This window comes from Lithobates pipiens, unplaced genomic scaffold, assembly GCF_037356315.1.
Source record: "Lithobates pipiens isolate NorthernLeopardFrog02 unplaced genomic scaffold, aLitPip1_a1.2 Scaffold_35, whole genome shotgun sequence".
In the NCBI taxonomy this organism is placed as follows: domain Eukaryota; kingdom Metazoa; phylum Chordata; class Amphibia; order Anura; family Ranidae; genus Lithobates; species Lithobates pipiens.
Window position 1 is genome coordinate 26669762 of NW_027507811.1, and position 22053 is coordinate 26691814.

At 44.0% G+C, this 22053-nt stretch overlaps 1 protein-coding gene across 1 annotated transcript in view; it reads left to right on the forward strand.

Annotated features, from left to right (window-relative positions):
* LOC143956160 (uncharacterized) overlaps positions 1-21516 on the forward strand; it is a 482654-nt gene extending 461138 nt beyond the window's left edge. Inside the window, exon 8 of the mRNA XM_077466269.1 lies at positions 15956-21516. Coding sequence (XP_077322395.1) covers positions 15956-16890 — 935 coding nt within the window. The 3' untranslated portion in view covers positions 16891-21516. The remainder of the gene's footprint in view (positions 1-15955) is intronic.
* The last annotated feature ends 537 nt before the right edge of the window (positions 21517-22053 follow it).

A 22053-nucleotide genomic window follows, 5' to 3' on the forward strand; every position in this document is an offset into this window, starting at 1 on the left:
TGCCAGCAAGTTGTGAAGAAGGACTCTTTCTGTAAGGAAGCAATTGCCCCTCTAAAAGGGGTCAAATCCCCCTCCCCTCCCCCATAGAGAAAACTAGAACTGTCCAATCAGTGGGGGGCTTGAGCCTTGCCGACGTGGCAGGGGGCCAGAGTAGAAAAGCCTGTGACCTACCAGCGCACTGTGGAGAAGGATACTTACTTTCTATGTGGAAATGGTGGCCTCTCCAAACCCCCCTGCTGAGTCATATCTAGAACTGTCCAATCAGTGGGGAGCTTGACTCAGCAGGGGGTGTGTCAGACCTCTGCAGAGAGACCACTGCTTCCACACAGAGAGTCATTGTATGTAAAAAAAATTCGTAAAAAAATAAATAAATAAAAACTGAAATATAAAAAAACATTACTTTTAATTTACTTAAAAACTGATTTTTTTATTGAAAAAAACATTCAATTTTAAAAAAATATATATATTTTTTGTCACAATGTTTTGGGAAATGAAGAAATTAAAAAATATATATATATTTTTAAAGTATATTTATTTAATTATTTTACATACTGTCACCAGTCAGTTTCCCAAGATGGCTGCCACACCAGTTATATGATGACCCTGTGCTGCACTGGTGACAGTATGTAAAAAAAATAAAAAATAAATATATATTTTTTAATTTCTCCATTTTCCAAGATATTGTGACAAAAAATATATTTTTTTTAAAAAAGTTATGTTTTTTTACATTTCAGTTTTTATTAATTATTTTCTTTAACGATTTTTTTTTTTTTTTACATACGGTGACCAGAGTAAGGACAGGTGGTCAGGGAAGAACTTCCCAGTGGGGCTACAGAAAGAAATAAAAACCTCTTTTTAACTCAAACAAAAAAAAACTTGCTGTGCCTCTTACTAAATACCTTGGACCGTCTACTTTCCAAAAATAGGTCATTTGGGGGGGTATTTGTTAGGGGTCGACCGATTATCGGTGTGGCCAACATTCACTTTTTTTTCAGTCACAAAACCTACCGATTTTACCGATATTGCTTCAAGGGGTTGTACCGGGGTGATGTCTGCAGCTGCAGGCATCACCCCGGTACCGTTCTTTAAATCGGTCAGTCGGCTTTATTGTAATAACAACCAATGCGGTTCAGCTTTTTATTACAAGTGCCGCCTTCCGCCGCCCCGTCCCACCAGGAGACCCGAGCCACCAGCTGGTCGAAGACCCGAACAAAGCTGACGCTTTGTTCGTCTTGGATCTAGTAACCCGGAAGCGCTGTGACAATTGCGCGGTCGTACAACATTGTACCCAAACAACATTGATGTCCTTTCTTTCCCACAAATAGAGCTCTCTTTTGGTGGTATATTTGATCACCTCTGTGGTTTTTATTTTTTTTACGCTATAAACAAAAAAAAGAGCGTCAATTTTGAAAAAAAATATATATTTTTTACTTTGTGCTATAATAAATACCCCCAAAAATAAAAAAATAAACAAACGTCTTCATCCAGTTTAGGCCAATATGTATTCTTCTACATATTCTTCTACATATTTTTAGTAAAAAAAAAATCGCAATAAGCATATATATATATTGATTGGTTTGCGCAAAAGTTATAGCGTCTACAAAATAGGGGATATGATTATTTTTTTTTGTTTACTAGTAACGGCTGTGATTTTTAGTGGGACTGTGACATTGCGGCGGATAGATCGGACACTTTTGGGGGACCATTGTCACTTATACAGTGCTCATAGCCACTGATTACTGTATAAATGTCACTGGCAGGGAAGGGTTGACACGGGTGGGTGATCAAGGGGTTAAGTGTGTTCCCTGGGAGGTGTTGCTAACTGTATGGTGGCTGGGCTGACTGGAGGAGGAGACAGATCGTTGTTCCTAATCACTAGGAACAGATGATCTCTCTCTGCTCCCCTGGCAGAAGAGGGATCTGTTTGTTTACACTGACAGATCCCCGTTCTTCCTGTCTCTGGAGCAGTCGTGGGTGGCCGCCGGACATTGAGTCCGCCGGACCCGTTGGTTAACTCCCCCGCTCATGAATGGGCGCGCGCGCCCACAAATCGCCATGTACGCGCTCGACGTACAATGATGTCGATTCACGCAGAGGAGCCAACTTGCTGCAGTACATCTGCGGCGGGCGGTCGGTAACAAGCTGGTATTTGTACTGTCCTGGCATTCTTGGGCCTCAAGAAATGAGATGAGACCATTAGGACATCAGGATTGATTTTCAGATATATGTCCTATAGTTTGTAGACTCTATAACTTTCCTACAGACTAAATAATATACACTGAGTTGGGTTATTTTCACCCAAGAAATGTAGCAGAACACATTTTGGCGAAATTTATGAAGAAAGATGACTTATTTGCAAAATTTTATAAAAAATTAAAAATAAAATTTTTTGGTCTTTTTTTTGTTTATTTTATTTTTTTTAAATAAAAAACCCAGTGGTCGTTAAATACCACCAAAATAAAGCTCTGTTTCTGTGAACAAAATGATAAATATTTCAATTGGGAATTCAATTTGAAGTGTGACAGCGCTGAAAGCTGAACATTGACCTGGGCAAGAAGGGGGTGAAAGTGGCCGGTATTGAAGTGGTTACATTTTCAACATTTCCAAAAAAATATTAATTTTGCTTTCGTTGATGGCTGAATCAAGGACACAAACCAAGCTAATCAACCTTTGCTGTATGGTTACTGGGCCCGTTCGGGGAAAAGATAAGAAGTTTGGAGATCCAGAAGGTTCTTTCTGAAGACCTGGTCTTTTTCTGAGCTGGTAGTTCCAGTTGAGGTGGCTTGAGTAATAGTTTGTTAATTTTATTGACTTCGTTGTGGGAAAAGGTTACCACCATTCCTAATCGCAACTAGTAAACCTTCTTAACATCTGGGATTTTGAAGGCAACCAAACCAACTAAACCATATGGTTTTCTTTAGTTGGTTTTGTTGCCTTCAAAAACCCATAGAGTAATAGTTCGAACCAGAGCAGTTCCAGGTAAATCCAACTAGGAACAGCCCCAATGGCAAACCAGGACATTCTGGTGGAGATGTGGCTTCTCTTTAGCCCAGGACTACCTTAGCATGACTTTGGAAGAGCTGATGTCCTGGAGATATCTACTTTGGTCTACACTTTAGAATACGAAAACTGATAATAGATCAGCCATTCTCAACCAGGGTTCCGTGGAACCCTGGGGTTCCTCCAGAAGCTGCTAGGGGTTCCCTTGAGCTGTGGCTGATGAACCACCTATTTGATGAAGCCTACAGAGTTCAATGTTTAGCACCACTTGACAAAGCCAGCAGCATGACACCAAATATCTTTTTAGCTGTCTTTAAGGGTGGCATTCTGAACACCACTTTAAAAGGGGACATTCTTCCTATTGACCACCAATATCAGGAGCATTGTTCCTATTGGGCCCTAATGATTTGGTTTTAGTAAGGGTTCCTCGACACATGAAAATTCTTTTTTTGGGGTTCCTCTAGGGCAGGGGTAGGGAACCTTGGCTCTCCAGCTGTTTTGAAACTACAACTCCCATGAGACATTGCAAGACCCTAGCATGACTGCTAGAGGCAGAGGCATGATGGGATTTGTAGTTTCAAAACAGCTGGAGAGCCGAGGTTCCTTACCCCTGCTCTAGGGTTAAAAGGTTTAGAAAGCCTGTAATAGATGATGGTTCAACTCCTTGGTCCTGTTCTCTAAGGCAAAAGAAATGGCATACATCTATTGTATTTATATATATATATTTTTTTATATATATTTTGATCAGAGCCCAATGGTTTTTCAAGACTGAACTTAGCATGATGGAGAACTGGCCATCCCGCTTATCACCGGGTAAGAGGAGACTTTCATTTCAGGAGAGAAGAGTATTGAGGATCCACCTAGATAGACACATCCTCTGATATAAATACATAGAAACGATGTAGTGTGTGTGTTTCCTACAGATGGATCCAGTAATGGGAACCCACCAGAGAGAAGTCCAAGTCATCTGTATTCCCGGAATTTCACACAGGAACATCAGGAGATCCCTCAGCAAGATCAGAAGATCACGGGGGACTATCAGGTAAAATAAGTTGCAGATTTCAAAAACATGAGAATCAATTCTGCGTCGGGAACGTGTCTTGAGTACACTTCAGTCTTGACTTGTAAATCAGACCTGTTTGCAGAGGTATATGTGGTGTGTTTTATGTCTTCTCTAGAGCGACGGCCTGATTGTTGTGAAAGTTGAAATGAAAGAGGAGGAAGAGGAGGAGGTGAATCCAAGGAAAGATGACCCATGTAAGGAGAAGGAAAATCCCCCAGAGATCAGCACAGGTGAATAATAAACACTATATCCAGAAAAGAGTTCCAGATTGTCCTTGTTCAGTCACTACAACAATCTCTTCTCCCTCCTCCTCTGTAAGTAGACAGTAATAAGGGGAAGGTTTGGGCCCAATGGGGGAATCAGGAGCCACCAGCCTCTGTTAGGGCTTGCTTACACTTGCTTCTAAATGTGGCTTCAGACACTCTTTAAAACACCCTGAATGCCAGTCTAAGCCCCTGTCACTAAATAAAGTGGTTACCTTACAGTCCTGTTCACATGTTGTGTTTGCTTTGCTTCAAAAATGATACCCCATGTGGCTTTCTTGGTGCTTCAAAGCATCTCCAAAACCTCCATAGAAGTCTATGACAGCACTCACTAACAGCACATGAAGCTTTTGAGAGGCTTTTATTCAGCGTTCACATCGCCTTGTTTTGGTGGTGTTGCATGTATGAGATATCCCAGGATGCACTGGGAAACCAACAAGCGAACCGTAAAGATGTCATCAGCAGTCACTTACAGTTCATGTGTATATATTCTAAGAGTGTCTGGTGCAGACATCACATCTGGTGCGCAGAGTGGAGCAGCAGGAAGGTGAGTGGGGTCTGGGCTGGAGCGGAGCCACTAGCAGACGGCACACATGGTGTGCAACATTGGAATGCTATAATGAAAGGTGAGCGTGGACAGGAGAGAGATAACTAAGCAGCAGGGGATCAGCAAAGCTGGGGGACTGGATCAGCAGAAACTAGCAGATGGTTACATGTGGTGAGCAGCGTGGGAGCAATATAGTGGGAGTTGAGAGAGAGGAGGATCAGCAAACCAGAGGATCAGCAGAGCTGGGGGTTACTACTGAGTTTGGGATCACCAAATCTGGGGGGGGGGGGTTCTACTGAGAAGGGCATCAACCAAAATTGTGGGTACCACTGAGCAAGGGATCTGCTGAATGATGGTACTAATAAGCTGCGGAACTGCTGAATGGGGATAGTGATGAGTTGGGGATCTGCTGAACATCTGCTGAGCTGGGGTTCTACTGGGCCTCTTTAAAACAAATAGAAAATAAATACACACAGGGCATTGGCAAAGCTTCATTGAAGCTTCAAAAAAGTATCACAAAGCATTAAAAAAGCATGTTAAAGCAGTAGGCACTTTAATGTGTGTTAAAGTTGAAGCAAGTATAAATGAGCCCTTAGGAAGATTTACCCCACTTTACCATTGGAAAGACATGACATCAGCACTCACTTCCGGTTCATGTGTATATATTCCTGGAAGTTTCTGGTGCAGACATGACATCTGGTGTGCAGCGTGGAACAGCAGGAAGGGGTACGAAGATGAGCAGAGCAACTAGCAGACAGCACATGTGAAGTGCAACATAGGAACACTATAGCAGAAGGTGAGCGGGGAGAGTGAGTACTGCGTGGCAGAGGATCAGCAGAGCTAGGGGACCCAAGCAGGAGAAACTAGCAGATGGTTACACATGGTGAGCAGCATGGGAGCAATATAATGGGAGGTGAGCGGAGGTTGGAGAGAGGGGGATCAGCAAACCAGAGGAACAGCAGAGCTGGGGGTTACTACTGAGTAGGCGGTCAGCAGAGCTGGGGGTTACTACTGAGCGGAGGATCAGCAGAGCTGGGAGGTACTACTGAGCAGGGGATCAGCAGAGTTGGGGGACCCAAGCAGGAGAAACTAGCAGATGGTTACACACGGTGAGCAGCATGGGAGCAATATAATGGAAGGTAAGCAGGGACTGGAGAGAGGGGGATCAGCAAACCAGAGGAACAACAGAGCTAGGGGTTACTACTGAGCGGGGGATCAGCAGAGCTGGGGGTTACTACTGAGCAGGGGGTCAGCAGAGTTGGGGGACCCAAGCAGGGGAAACTAGCAGATGGTTACACATGGTAAGCAGCATGGGAGCAATAAAGTGGGAGGTGAGCGGGGACTGGAGAGAGGGGGATCAGCAAACCAGAGGAACAGCAGAGCTGGGGGTTACTACTGAGTAAGCGGTCAGCAGAGCTGGGGGTTACTACTGAGCGGGGGATCAGCAGAGTTGGGGGACCCAAGTAGGAGAAACTAGCAGATGGTTACACACGGTGAGCAGCATGGGAGCAATATAATGGGAGGTGAACGGGGACTGTAGAGAGGGGGATCAGCAAACCAGAGGAACAGCAGAGCTGGGGGTTACTACTGAGCAGGGGATCAATGACAATGGTCACCAAGGTCAACAAAGAGTTTTGATAACTTGCAACCGACCACTGTTTTGCTTATCCTGAATCTTTGTATTTTTTCATGGTCCAGACTACAGATATCCCAGAAGTGATATGATCACACATTTGTGCCTCTTTGTGTTTCCTACAGATGGATCCGACAACAGAAACACCCCAGAGAGATGTCCCCGTCCTGTTTCTCGCCGGGACTCCACGCTGGAAGATCAGACCACCTCAGATGAGTCTCAAGTAGGTGGATCTGAGGGGCCGTGAAATAACATAAGGAGTCTACATTTGTGGAGAGAAACAAAGTAGCCAAGGCTTTACATGACTTGTATGTTGGCTTGTGCAAAGACCATATCCTGTGTAACTTTACATACCGCAGGTTTATTTTTTTATTTTTTTTTTATCATTGATGCTATTCAAACTTTATATCATTTGATTGGCTCCGCATTATTTAGGATGAAAATCTGATCACTATCAAAGTTGAAGTCAAAGATGAAGAAGATGAAAAGACGGTGAGGGGAGACAAGCCGTGTAAGGAGGAAAGAGTTCCCCCGGAGATCAGCACAGGTGAGTAATAAACACTAAATCCAGAGAAGAGTGCCAGATCCTCCTTGTTCAGTCACTACAACAATCTCTTCTTCTCCCCCCTCCTCTGTCAGTAGACAGTAGTAGTAGTAGTAGTAGTAGTAGTAGTAGTAGTAGTAGTAGTAGACAGGAGCCATCAGCCTCTCTTAGATTCCGGCTCTCCTTACAGGTCGGTCAAAGGCTTGAGGCGGAACTAAATCCTCCTTTAGTTTTCAGCCAAGGAAGCTGCCATCTTGGCCTCTGTTTAACCGCTTCTCACCCGCCCAACATCATATGACGTCACAGACTTTGAGCGGTGGTATCTGAATGATGCCTGATGCCTGTAACTGCAGGCATCATTCAGATATCTTCTTTTTCAGCTGGAGATTCCCTTCACCATAAGAAATTCTGAGAAGTTGTAACAGGCGACGGGAGAGGGCGCCCCCTTCCGCCGACCTCTGGTGCTTCTCCTGGCTCAACCCGGGAACAGAGTGGCGCCGGATGATGACCATAGAGACTTCTGGCAGGCCAGATATTCCCCAAAGTCTCTATGATTGTTCGGAGGCCGGGCGCGATGTTATGATGTCACGCCCGGCCTCTGCATTGCCTCAACTTTGAAACCAGGATCATTTTTTTTTTTTTTGATTTTATGCTTCCCAGCCTAGAGGTGAGATGTGGAGACTTAAGCCCCGTACACACGAGCGGACTTTTCAACATCCAAAGTCTGACGGAATGATTCCGTCAGACTATTCGATCGTGTGTGGGCTGCAACAGACTTTTGATTCGCAAAAGTCTGACAGACTTTAGAAATGGAACATGCTTCAAATTTTTCCGCCAGAACTCTGCCGGACCCAGTTCCTACCGAGAAATCCGCTTGTGTGTATGCTAGTCCGACGGACTAAAACCGACGCTAGGGCAGCTATTGGCTACTGGCTATGAACTTCCTTATTCGAGTCCAGTCTTACGTCATCACGTTCGAATCCGTCGGAGTTTGGTGTGATTGTGTGTGGCCAAGTCCGCTCATTCGGAAAGTCCGTCAGAACTCTGTCAGAACTCCGGCAGAACTCCTTCGAAGGTCTGTCGGACATAAGTCTGGTCGTGTGTATGCGGCATTATTGAACCCAAATCTCACTGTAAAGAGGACCTGCCACGCACTATTCTTATAAGCCCTTGTACACATGGTCGGACATTCCCACAACAAAATCCATCGGATTTTGTCCAAAACTTGTGTTGCATACACACGGTTGGACAAAGTTGTCGGAAAATCCGATCGTACGTAACGTGATGACGTTATTTCGTTACGACTGGACTACGTTCAGGCTAGTAGCCAATAGCTTTGATGTAGGAATTTGATCTGAGCATGCGTGGCACTTTGTCCGATCCGAATTCTCTACACACGATCGGATCATGTTGTCGGAAAGTTTTATAGCCCAGCTCTAAAACTTTGTCGGTTGGATATTCCGACGGAAAAAGTCCGATGGAGCCCATACCCAGTCGGATTATCCGACAACGCGGTTCGATCGGAATGTCCGATCGTGTGTACAAGGGGTGTTTACATTCCTTGTAATAGGAATACAAGTGATCAAAAAAATGAAGAAAAAAAAAGGTAAAAAGAAAGCATCAAACTAGAAAAATAAAAGTTAAAATTAACAATAACAAAAAAAATTTACAGCGCCCCTGTCCGCATACGGAAGTCGCGCCCACATTTGAAAACGATTGTTCAAACCACACATGTAAATATCGCCACGAATGTTAGAGCGAGAGCAATAATTCTAGCCCAAGACCTCCTCTGTGAATCAAAACATGTAAACATTTTTAAAACGTCGCTTATGTCGATTTTTAAGTACCCAAGTTTGGCGACCATTCCACGAGCGTGTGCAATTTTGAAGCGTGACATGTTAGGTATCTATTTACTCGGTATAACATCATCTTTCACATTATGCAAAAACATTGGCCTAACTTTACAGTTTTTTTTTTTTTTTTTTTTGTAATGCAGGAAAGTTTTATTTTATTTTTTTCCCCCAAAAAATGTAAAAATTGCTGTAATATAAATACCGTGCAATATAAAAAGTTGCAATGACCGCTATTTTATTCTCTAGGGTCTCTGCTAAAAATAAAAAATATCTAATATTTGGGGGGTTCTGTGTAATTTTCTAGCAAAAAAAATTAATGATTTTTACATGTAGGAGAGAAATGTCAGAATTGGCCCCGTAGGCAGGTGGTTAATCTTCAGCTGCCATGGTGCGGCACATGTGATCTGTTATGACACCAGCCATTGGATGGTTTGAGAGCACAACCCATGTGACAGTTGCATTCCCGACACGTTAAATCGATGGTTTTACTTCCACTTTAAGCACTTTAGCTCCAGGCCTTTCCTGGCACTTTTTGTTCATATAACAATTAGTATTTTTTGCTAGAAAATTACTTTGAACCCCCAAACATTATATACCTTTTTTTTTAAGCAGAGGCCCTAGAGAATAAATTGGTGGGTTTTGCAGTTCTTTATGCCACATGGTATTTGCGCAGCAGTTTTTCAAACCAATTTGTAACTATAAAAGATGATGTTGCGTCGAGTATATAGATGCCAAACGCGTCACGCTTTTAAAATTGTGCATGCCCGTGAAACGGCGACAAGCGACGTACATTTTATTATCAATAGGTGATGCTTTGAAATCCTTTACAGGTTACGACTTTACTAGAGGAGGTCTGGTGCTAGAATTACTGGCCATGATTTGACGTTTGCGGTGATACCTCACATGTGTGGGGTGATTGCGCATGCGGGGCCAACGGGTGCGCTCACCTTATGGGGGGGGGGGGCATTTAAAAAAAAAATTTTTTTTTTTGGATCACTTTTATTGCTGATGTTTACATCCCTTGTGACAGTGATAGTCATGTCGTGACAGGTCCTCTTTATGTAGAGATCTGAGGTCTATAAGACCCCAGGTCCCTCTGCCCGTAAAAGCATTTGATCACGCCAAGATCGGTGTGATCAAATGCTTTTGATTTGTAAAAATGGCGCGGTTTACATCCGGGTAAACCGGAAGGGATGTCAGGTCATCGCTTCCGGGTTACTATATCATAGAGCCGAACAAAGCCGATCTGGTGGCACCGACTGGCTGATCAAGACTCCCGGTGGGATGGGAGATTCTGGTAAAGCTGCGGAGGGGAGGGTGGGGGAGGGGTGGACAGACGTTCTCTCCAGCTACTTGGTAAAAGCAACCCAGCAGCTAGTTAGCTGCTAGGATTTATTTTACAAAAGAGCGAACTGTCAGCTCTGAAAAAACGGTACCGGGATAATGCCGGCATCATGCCGGTAATAACCACTTGAAGTCTAGTGGCATACCTGGTTCGTTGCTTAGCTGCAAAGTGGTTAAACCACTGATGTAGTCAATGGTAATGGGGATTGCAGGTCACCTAGTGGGGAAACCGTGCCTTGCACGTGACGGGCCGGGGGCACCAGCGTGGCGTGTGGGCCCCAACTTGGCTGTGGTTGTCGCCCATATTTGAGAGGCTTGGGGGCTGAGGAAGCACTGAAGTGCTGCACCTTCAGAGGAAGCTTGTGTGGGGTTCATGCCACGTACACACGACTGGACTTTCCAGCAGAAAAGGTAAGACGGAATCATTCCGTCAGATATTACGATCGTGTGTGGGGCTTCATCTGACTTTTTTCTTCAAAATTTCAGACGGACCTAGAAATAGAACATGTTTCAAATCTGTCCGACGGAATAAATTTCTATTGGGAAAAAAGTTTGTCTGTATGCTGGTCCGATGGACCAAATACGACGCAGCTATTAGCTACTGGCTATTGAACTTCCTTTTCTAGTCCCGTCTTGCGTCATCACCTTCAAAATGAGCAGACTTTGGTCCATTCGTGTGTGGGCAAGTCCGTTCGGTCAGGAAAACCGTCTGACCTTTTCTGCCGGAAAGTCCGGTCATGTGTATGTGGCATCAGAATGGCCATGCTACGGGATCAAGTTGGCATATGTCCCCCGGGGCAACAGAGCTCATCAGATCAACATCTGAGCGACTCTCATCCCCAGACACAACCCCACCCACCCCTATCAATGTATTTTTTTTACCTAAGAAATAAAATGTGGATTATGAAATCACTCCAAGGCTATTAAAGTGTTTGTAAACCTCAGACATGAAATATAAACAAAGCATATCCTGCTATAGTGTGTACTCAGTGTGTCTTAGTTCATAGCACTAAGTGTAATTTCTGTCTGCTGCTTCGTTCCTCTGCTATCACCATGAATCACTTGTGACAATTTTTCCTGACACCAAGAGGTTAAAAGGTGACAGGGGAGGGATCTCCAACACATAGCCTGTGATTGACAGCCTAAGCTCTGTTCCTGTGTATTGTGTGAAGGGGGTGTGCCCCTTCCCTCCAATCAGCTGTCAGTGCTCTCTTTCCTGAGCTCTGCAGTGTGACTTCAGCTCACCGCTCCCTGCTTTCTGAAAGTTCAGACAAGCTGTATAAATCCTGAAAGGCTGTAAAGAAGAAAAGACTGCAGGTAAACAGGTACAACTTATGTAGGTGTAGGAGGATTTGTTTAATCTCTGTGTATCACCTGAGGCTATTCACTTCACCGGGTATACGGGAAGGGTTTACAACCAGGGAAAAAAATAGGAACGGGCGCAGTGCTCACAGCGGAGGAACCACTTGTGAGTCAAAAGTGAAAATCCAAAATCGGGTGCTCTGGCTGAAATGTCCTCCAGCCATCAATAGTAGTTAAAAACAAAGAGTAGGGCCGGCAACTCCGAAGTCCATATGAATATCCTTATTGTTTTACATGATAATTAGTATAAAAAGGGACTAACGCGTTTCGGCAAGTAGCTTTTTTTTTTCCACACAAGAAATCGGCAAGTAGCTTTGATCACAGCACAGATCACCTGTGCTGTGATCAAGACTTCTTGCCGAAACGCATTATTTAGGGAACTTTGAAATGAGATGTTGTTGCTGATTTGATTATGAATAAATTATGATTATTGAATAAATTCTACTCTTTTTTTTTTTTTTCCAACCCCCCCCCCCATTCCTGTTTATGGTTTCTTCCTCAAGGCCGACACACCAGAAGTAACATGGCGGAATGTTCCATTGTCTCTCCCGATGGTGATATAGAAGATGATGACATCACAGCGGTCACTCTTGGAGAAATTACGCCCAATGTGCAGCCGGTACGTGAAGAATTAAATGCGTATTGAACTCCGGGGTCAAAACAAAAGTAACACGATAAACAGGAACAGGATGTGCGGCCGATCGCCGATCTCCTACCCGCCTCTGGTTAGTAGGGACTTGCTTCATCAGGCTGGCCTGGCTGCAGAGGACTTTCCCTTCAACACACAGGGGCAATCCCTGCCCATTCCCTGTGCTGCTGGTGTGATTGGCATGTGTGGGTGAAAGTGATGCCACGAGCAGCACCCTCCCAATGCCGAATCCTGTTGTTATGCATCAAATGACTGCAGATTTGGGTTTAAAAAAAGGTTTCTTTACTTTCTCATCATTTTTGCCCTCAGTGCTAGACTGATGACATCTAGAGGAGAAAGTCAGGCACAGAGAGGGTATTCCCATGTACGAAAAACACCACCTCTCTCTACTAACCCATGTAGTAGTTACAGTTAATACTAAAAGACTTGGTAATACTACAAGACTTAATAAAACTAAAGGACTAGGTAATACTACAAGAAAAGGTAATACTACAAGACTAGGTAGCACTACAGGACTAAGTAATATTACAGGATTAGGTAATACTACAGAACGAGGTAATACTACAGGAATAGGTAATACTACAAGACTTGGTAATACTACAGGACTAGGTAATACTACAGGACTAGGTAATACTACAATACTAGGTAATACTACAATACTAGGTAATACTACAGGACTAGGTAATACTACAGGACTAGGTAATACCACAGAACTAGTTAATACTACAGGGCTAGATGGTACTACAGGACTAGGTAATACTACAATACTTGGTAATGCTATAAGACTAGGTAATACTACAGAACTAGGTAATATTACAGGACGGGGTAGTAATACAGAAGTAGGTGATACTACAGAACTAGGTAATACTACAGGGCTAGATAATACTACAATACTTGGTAATACTATAGAACTAGTTAATACTACATGGCTAGATACTACAGGACTAGGTAATTCTACAATACTTGGTAATACTACAAGACTAGGTAATACTACAGGACTAGGTAATACTACAATACTTGGTAATACTGCAGAACTTGGTAATACTACAGGACGAGGTAGAACTACAGGACGATGTAATACTACAGAAGTAGGTAATACTACAAGACTTAATAAAACGAAAGGACTAGGTAATACTACAAGACGAGGTAATTCTACAGGATTAGGTAATACTACAGAACTAGGTAATACTACAAGACAAGGTAATTCTACAGGTTTAGGTAATACTACAAGACTAGGTAACACTACAGGACTAAGTAATATTACAGGATTAAGTAATACTACAGAATGAGGTAACACTAAAGAATGAGGTAATATTACAAGACTTGGTAATACTACAGGACTAGGTAATACCACAGAACTAGGTAATACTACAGGACTATGTAATACTACAGAACTAGTTAATACTACAGGGCTAGATAATAATACAGGACTAGGTAATACTACAATACTTGGTAATACTATAAGACCCTAGGTAATACTACAAGACTAGGTAATACTACAGAACTAGTTAATACTACATGGCTAGATAATACTACAGGACGAGGTAATGCTACAAAAGTAGGTAATACTACAGGACTAGGTAATACTACAATACTTGGTAATACTATAAGACTAGGTAATACTGCAGAACTTGGTAATACTACAGGACGAGGTAGTACTACAAGACAAGGTAATACTATAAGACTAGGTAATACTACAAGACTAGGTAATATTACAGAACTAGATAATGCTACAGGACTAGGTAATACTACAAGACTTGGTAATACTACAAGACTAGGTAATACTACAGAAGTAGGTAATACTACAAGACTAGGTAATACTACAAAACTAGGTAATACTACAGGATTAGGTAATGCTACAAGACAAGGTAATAATACAAGACTTGGTAATACTACAGGACTAGATAATACTACAGGACTAAGTAATACTACAGGACTACCAGATGCATTCCTTGTTAGGTAAACACCACTATGAGGGGATAACAAAGTGGTCCCTGGCATGTAATTAAACTTTTATCTGTAGCTCTAGAACAGCCCCTGGATGATACCATCACAAGCTGCCCCATCTCAAGTCTTCTTTCTGGCAATGTAAGTCCTAAAGATATAAAAGTTGCTGCCATTCATAAACTACTGGTCCGTAACAGTGTACAGAAAGAAAAAAACTACAGACTGAGTCAGCTTTGCTACACCTGACCCTGTCCATAACCTCTGTTGCATAAAGTGCAGGCATACTATGAGTTAGGTCTAATGAGATGCATGCCACCTCCTGGACTTATCTCTTTAATTTACATCTGTCATTTTATGGAATCCAAGAGTACAGCTATCACTACATTCTTAACTATGAGTTAAGTCCAACTAGGTGCATGCCACCTTCTGGAATAATTTCTTTCATTTACATCTGACAGTTTAATGGAGGTCAGGGATTACATCTATCGCTACAGTCCCAGGTCTCTGAGAGGAGAGATGTCTTCTCACACACAGCGTCTCCCTGCTTGTCTTCTTTGCCTGCACCTCCCCACTGCTGTTTATTCAGAGAAGCCTTTGTATTTTGTGAATGATTGGGCAGGAGGAGGGGCACAGCAACTGCATGCGACTTTGCAGCATAAGGAGCTGAGACCAAAAGGTGCAGCATCAGAGCTCCAGAAGCGTAGAGATAGCTCTGCTCCCACAGCTCCACAAATCGGTCAGATGTAAATTAAAGAGGTAAATCCAGGAGGTGGAATGCACCTTGCTGGGGTTATCTCTTTAATTTGCATCTGAAAGTTTTATAGAGGTTCAGGAGTACAGCCATCGCTACTGTCCCAGGCCTCTGAGAGGAGAGATGTTGTCCTCTCACACACAGTATCGCCACCCACCTCTCCCATCTGATGTTTATTCACAGAAGCCTTTGTATTGTGTGAATGAATACAGATAATACAAAGAGCTCTGTGATTGGGCAGGAGTAGGGGAGGAGTGGGCACAGCAGCTGCATGCGACTCTGCAGCAGAAGTAGCTGAGAGCAGAAGTCCAGCATCAGAGTGTCAGAAGCATAGTGATAACTGTGCTCCCAAAGCTACATAAATTTGTCAGATGTAAATTACAGCGATAAGTCCAAGAGATGGAATGTGCCTCATTGGACTTATCGCTTAAATTTACAACTGACAGTTTTATGGACGGTAGTACAGCTATCACTGCACTCCTGGGCCTCTTAGAGGAGAGATGCTGTCTTCCTACTGACAGAAGCTCTACCCGCCCCTCCTCTCTGCTGTACATGCACAGAAGCCTTTGTATTTTGTGAATGAATACACATAATACAAAGTGCTCTGTGATTGGGCAGGAGGAGAGATGGGGTGGGCACTCTGCAGCTGAAGTAGCTGAGACCAGAAGGTCAAGCGTCAGAGTGCCAGAAGCATAGGGATAGCTGTGCTTCCGGAGCTCTATAAATCTGTAAATTGATGTAAATTGAAGAGGTAAGTCCAGGAGGTGAAATACACCTTGTTTGACCTAACTCTTAATATGCCTGCTCATTTTACAAAGTGGCTGCATTCCTGGAGTTCAACTTTAATACACCTTTTATCTTACTTCAAACATCCTGAAACCTTTTTTGTTTATTTTTTTCAGGGAAATCGCAAAGGTGTGAAATCTCTTTCATGTGCTGTATGTGGAAAATGCTTTGTCCGAAGAGTTCCACTGCTGAAGCATATGCGGTCGCACAAACTAGAAAGGCCTTATTCATGTTCAGAATGTGGTAAATGCTTTGTACAGAAGGTCCACCTTGTTGTCCACCAAAGAATTCACACAGGGTTAAAGCCATACTCATGCCCAGAGTGTGGGAAATGCTTTACCCAGAAAGCTTCGCTGGTCCACCATCAGAGCTCCCACCGTGGCGTGAAAGCCTTTTCGTGCTCTGATTGCGGGAAGTCTTTCCGGCAGAAGTTCTCACTCATCAAACACCAGCAAATGTACATGCAAGAGAAACCGTATTCCTGCTCTGACTGTGGCAAATGCTTTGCATCCAAGTCAACTCTTCTCGGCCACCAGAAGACCCACACAGGCGAGAAACCGTTCGCCTGCCCGCAGTGTGGGAAGTGTTTCGCTACGAAGTCCACCATGGTCATCCATCAGAAGACACACATGGAGCAGAAGCCTTACAAGTGTTCTGAGTGTGGAAAGTGCTTCGCCCAGAAGACCAACCTGCTTATCCATCAGACCATCCACACAGGAGAGAAGCCGTTTTCCTGTACAGAATGCGGTAGACGGTTTGCCCAGAAGTCACGCCTGATTAGTCATCAAAGGAGGCACACAGGGGAAAAGCCGTACTCGTGTTCGGAGTGTGGGGAGCAGTTTGCCACAAAGTCTTCTCTTAGCGCGCATCAGAGGATCCACACCAACAACCTCTTCTCCTGCCCGGACTGTGGGAAGGGCTTCATATACAAGTCCAATATGGTCAAACACCGGAAGACGCATGTCAAAGAGAAGCCTCACGCGTGTTCAGAATGCGGAAAGTCCTTTACGCAGAAGTCAGGCCTCATTCGGCATCAGAGAGTTCACGCAGGAAGGAAGCTCTTTTCATGCACGGACTGTGACAAGAGCTTTAACTGGAAGTCCTCTCTCGTCTGCCATCAGAAAAGTCACCAGTGCGACCAGCCTTAGCGCGAGAAGGCAATTCAGTGAGTGGTAGAACATTGGAGAGTAGTCCTTCACTGAAGGCATAGCTTAACCTAGACCCAAGGTGCATCCCCATCATTCAACTTTACTGTGGGTTGAGGTCTTGACTGGTTGCATTCTGGAATGAGTGCTCCAACTTTATTCCTTTACATCAGGGGTCTCCAAACTTTCTAAGCAAAAGGCCAGTTTACTGTCCTTCATTGGAAGTAGAAATTGTCCTGGCATCAATGGGAGTAAACAATGCATCTTTGGTATTAGGGGAATGATTAGCAACCCGCCATGGTGTTGGTGGGAGGAATAGTATCTTATCATTGGTATTAGTGGGAGGAGTAAGTGCCCATCATTGGTATCAGTAGGAGGAACAGTGCTTCATTGGTTTTGGTGGGAGGAATAGTGCTTCATCTTTGGTATCAGTGGGAGGAATAGTGTCTCATCCTTGGTGTCAGTGGTAGGAATAGTGACCATCATTGTTATCAGTAGGAGGAATAGTGCCCCATCATTGGCGTCAGCGGGAGGAATAATTTCCCATCAGTGGGAGAAATAATGTCCCATTATTGTTATCAGTGGGAGGAATACCGCCCCATTGTTGGCATCAGTGGGAGGAAAAGTGCCCCATTATTGGTATCAATGGGAGGAACAGTGCCCCATCATTGGTATCAGTGTGAGGAATAGTGCCCCATCATTGGTATCAGTGGGAGGAATAGTGTCCCATCATTGGTATCAGTGGGAGGAATAGTGTCCCATCATTGGTATCAATGGGAGGAATAGTGTCCCATCATTGGTATCAGTGGGAGGAATAGTGTCCCATCATTGGTATCAAAGGGAGGAATAGTGTCCCATCATTGGTATCAATGGGAGGAATAGTGTCCCATCATTGGTATCAGTGGGAGGAATAGTGTCCCATCATTGTTATCAATGGGAGGAATAGTGCATGTTATTGGTATCAGTGGGAGGAATAGTGTCCCATCAGTGGGAGGAAAAGTGCCCATTATTGGTATCAGCGGGAGGAAAAATATCCCATTATTTGTATCAGTGGGAAGAATAATGTCCCATCATTTTTTATACATGGAGGAAAAGTGCCCTTCATTTGTTTCAATGGGAGCAATAGTGTCCCATCATTAGTATCGGTGGGAGGTATAGTGCCCCTCATTGGTATGAGTGGGAGAAATAGTGCCCATCATTTGTTTCAATGGGAGGAATAGTGTCACATCATTGGTATCAGTGGGAGGAAAAGTGTCCATCATTGGTATCAGTGGGAGGAAAAGTGCCCATCATTGGTATCAGTGGGAGGAAAAGTGCCCCATCATTGGTATCAGTGGGAGGAAAAGTGCCCATCATTGGTATCAGTGGGAGGAAAAGTGCCCATCATTGCTATCAGTGCGAGGAAAAGTGCCCATCATTAGTATCAGTGGGAGGAAAAGTGCCCATCATTGCTATCAGTGCGAGGAAAAGTGCCCATCATTGGTATCAGTGGGAGGAATAGTGCCCATCATTGGTATCAATGGGAGGAATAGTGCCCATCATTGGTATCAGTGGGAGTAATAATGTCCCATCATTTGTATCAATGGGAGGAATAGTGCCCCATCAATGGGAGGAATAATGTCCCATCATTGGTATCGGTGGGAGGAATAGTGGCCCATCATTGGTATCTGTGCAGGAAAAGTGCCCATCATTGGTATCAGTGGGAGGAATAGTGTCCTATCAGTGGGGGGAATATATTGCGCAACATTGGTATCAGTGGGAGGAAAAGTTCCCATCATTGGTATCAGTGGGAGGAATAATGTCCCATCATTGGTATCAGTGGGAGGAAAAGTGCCCATCATTTGTATCAGTGGGAGGAATAGTGCCCATCATTGGTATCAATGGGAGGAATAGTGCCCATCATTGGTATCAGTGGGAGGAATAGTGCCCCATCATTAGTATCAATGGGAGGAATAGTGCCCCATCAATGGGAGGAATAGTGCATGGCATTGGTATCAGTAGGAGGAATAGTGTCCTATCAGTGGGGGGGGGGGGAAATATTTTGCCCATCATTGGTATCAGTGGAAGGAATAGTGTCCCATCATTGGTATAAGTGGGAGGAAAATTGCCCATCATTGGTATCAGTGGGAGGAATAGTGTCCCATCATTGGTATCCGTGGAGGAAAAGTGCCCATCATTGGTGTCAGTGGGAGGAATACTATCCCATCATTTGTATCAGTGGGAAGAATAATGTCCCATCATTTTTTTATCCATGGAGGAAAAGTGCCCATAAATTGTATCAGTGGGAGGAATAGTGTCCCATCATTGGTATCGGTGGGAGGAATAGTGCCCATAATTGGTATCAGTGGGAGGAATAGTGTCCCATCATTGGTATCGGTGGGAGGAATAGTGCCCATCATTGGTATCAGTGGGAGGAATAGTGCCCATCATTGGTATCAGTGGGGGGAATAATGTCCCATCATTGGTATCGGTGGGAGGAATAGTGTCCCATCATTGGTGTCAGTGGGAGGAATAGTGTCCCATCATTGGTATCGGTGGGAGGAATAGTGCCCATCATTGGTATCAGTGGGGGGAATAATGTCCCATCATTGGTATCGGTGGGAGGAATAGTGTCCCATCATTGGTGTCAGTGGGAGGAATAGTGTCCCATCATTGGTATCGGTGGGAGGAATAGTGCCCATCATTGGTATCAGTGGGGGGAATAATGTCCCATCATTGGTATCGGTGGGAGGAATAGTGTCCCATCATTGGTGTCAGTGGGAGGAATAGTGCCCATCATTGGTATCAGTGGGAGGAATAGTGTCCCATCAGTGGGAGGAATAGTGTCCCATCATTGGTATCAGTGGGAGGAATAGTGTCCCATCATTGGTATCAGTGGGAAGAATAATGTCCCATCATTGGTGTCAGTGGGAGGAATAGTGCCCATTATTGGTGTCAGTGGGAGGAATAGTGCCCATCATTGGTATCAGTGGGAGGAATAGTGTCCCATCAGTGGGAGGAATAGTGTCCCATCATTGGTATCAGTGGGAGGAATAGTGTCCATCATTGGTATCAGTGGGAGGAATAGTGCCAATCATTGGTATCAGTGGGAGGAAAAGTGCCCATCATTGGAATCAGTGGGAGGAATAGTGCCCATCATTGGTATCAGTGGGAGGAATAGTGCCCATCATTGGTATCAGTGGGAGGAATAGTGCCCATCATTGGTATCAGTGGGAGGAATAGTGTCCCATCAGTGGGAGGAATAGTGTCCCATCATTGGTATCAGTGGGAAGAATAATGTCCCATCATTGGTGTCAGTGGGAGGAATAGTGCCTATTATTGGTGTCAGTGGGAGGAATAGTGCCCATCATTGGTATCAGTGGGAGGAATAGTGTCCCATCAGTGGGAGGAATAATGTCCCATCATTGGTATCAGTGGGAGGAATAGTGTCCATCATTGGTATCAGTGGGAGGAATAGTGCCCATCATTGGTATCAGTGGGAGGAATAGTGCCCATCATTGGTATCAGTGGGAGGAATAGTGCCCATCATTGGTATCAGTGGGAGGAATAGTGTCCTATCAGTGGGGGGAATATATTGCCCATCATTGGTATCGGTGGGAGCAAAAGTGCCCATCATTGGTATCAGTGAGAGGAATAGTGTTCCATCATTTGTATCAGTGGGAAGAATAATGTCCCATCATTGGTATCAGTGGGAGGAATAGTGCCCCATAATTGATATCAATGGGAGGAATAGTGCCCATCATTGGTATCAGTGGGATGAATAGTGTCCTATCAGTGGGGGGAATATATTGCCCATCATTGGTATCGGTGGGAGGAAAAGTGCCCATCATTGGTATCAGTGGGAGGAATAGTGTCCCATCATTGGTATCAGTGGGAGGAATAGTGCCCATCATTGGTATCAGTGCAAGGAATAGCGGGCCCATCATTGGTATCAATGGCAGGAATAGTACCCCAACGTTGGTGTCAGTGGGAGGAATAGTGCCCATCATTGGTATCAGTGGGATGAATAGTGTCCTATCAGTGGGGGGAATATATTGCCCATCATTGGTATCGATGGGAGGAAAAGTGCCCCAACGTTGGTGTCAGTGGGAGAAATAATGTCTTGCAGTTTGGAGACCACTGGTTTACTTAGCTAAGCTCCAGGTAGGTGTAGAGGTCATCTGAAGCCCTCTTGAGCTGAGGATTACCGAATAGAAACCAAGAATTCATATGTAACACCCTTGAGCTGGTTAGCACATAGAGGCCAAAGATCCTTCTTAAGCCTCCTTGAGCAGAAGATCGGTGCACAGAATCTCAGCATTCCCAACTGGATGAAGAGGAAGAACCATGGCCCAGGTCCCATCTGGAGTTCCATTCATGGGAGCATCTTCTCAACATGGTAGCCTCACTAGTGATGCAAATTTGGTCAGCGTTGTTTCTAGCCCGAAATAGGGACTGTGTGCATCCCTCATAACAACCAATCAGCTTTTTTCTTTCATTTTCAGCATTAGAAAAACGACTGTTGAGACCAGACACTTACCTGTCATCCCTCTGGTTTGAGAAAACAATTTTTAGAAGAACGAGGGGTGATTTTATCTGTAAAGAATTATGTTTAGGACTAGACTCGATTAAAAGTCTGCAATCCCACAATGGCTTCATCTACTGTTCCAATGCAGTGTCATTCATTCTTTGTATATTAGACTACAATGCTATGATTTTCTCTGTTGTATCTCTTTGTTAAAGCAGAACTCTAGCCATCACGAACACGTTATCTCTTCCCTTTTGGCCTGTTGAATATACCACTGAAAACATTTAGTTAAATCTGTTCAATCCATGCAAAACATACCTGTTGATCCTGCCAGCATTGTTATCCCAAGGCCTGCCCAGTTCTCTATGAACTACAGAACACATAGGTTATGGAGATGAGAAGAGCAGAAGATGTTCTGTAGTACTATCACCCTTCCTGTCCTAGGGTGATAACGTTGCTTCTCTATAGTTATACAGTACAGGAAGTAAATATTGGTCAGGATGTATACACACATTCCTCCAAAGTGAGGGAATCCCTGGGTTCAATCACTTCAAGTGCTCCTCCAGTCCGCATGTCATCCAGTGACAGACACTTTATTAGGTACAAAACAGTAATATAAGATAATTCAGTTGATTTGCTGCATCAGTCCTATATTATAA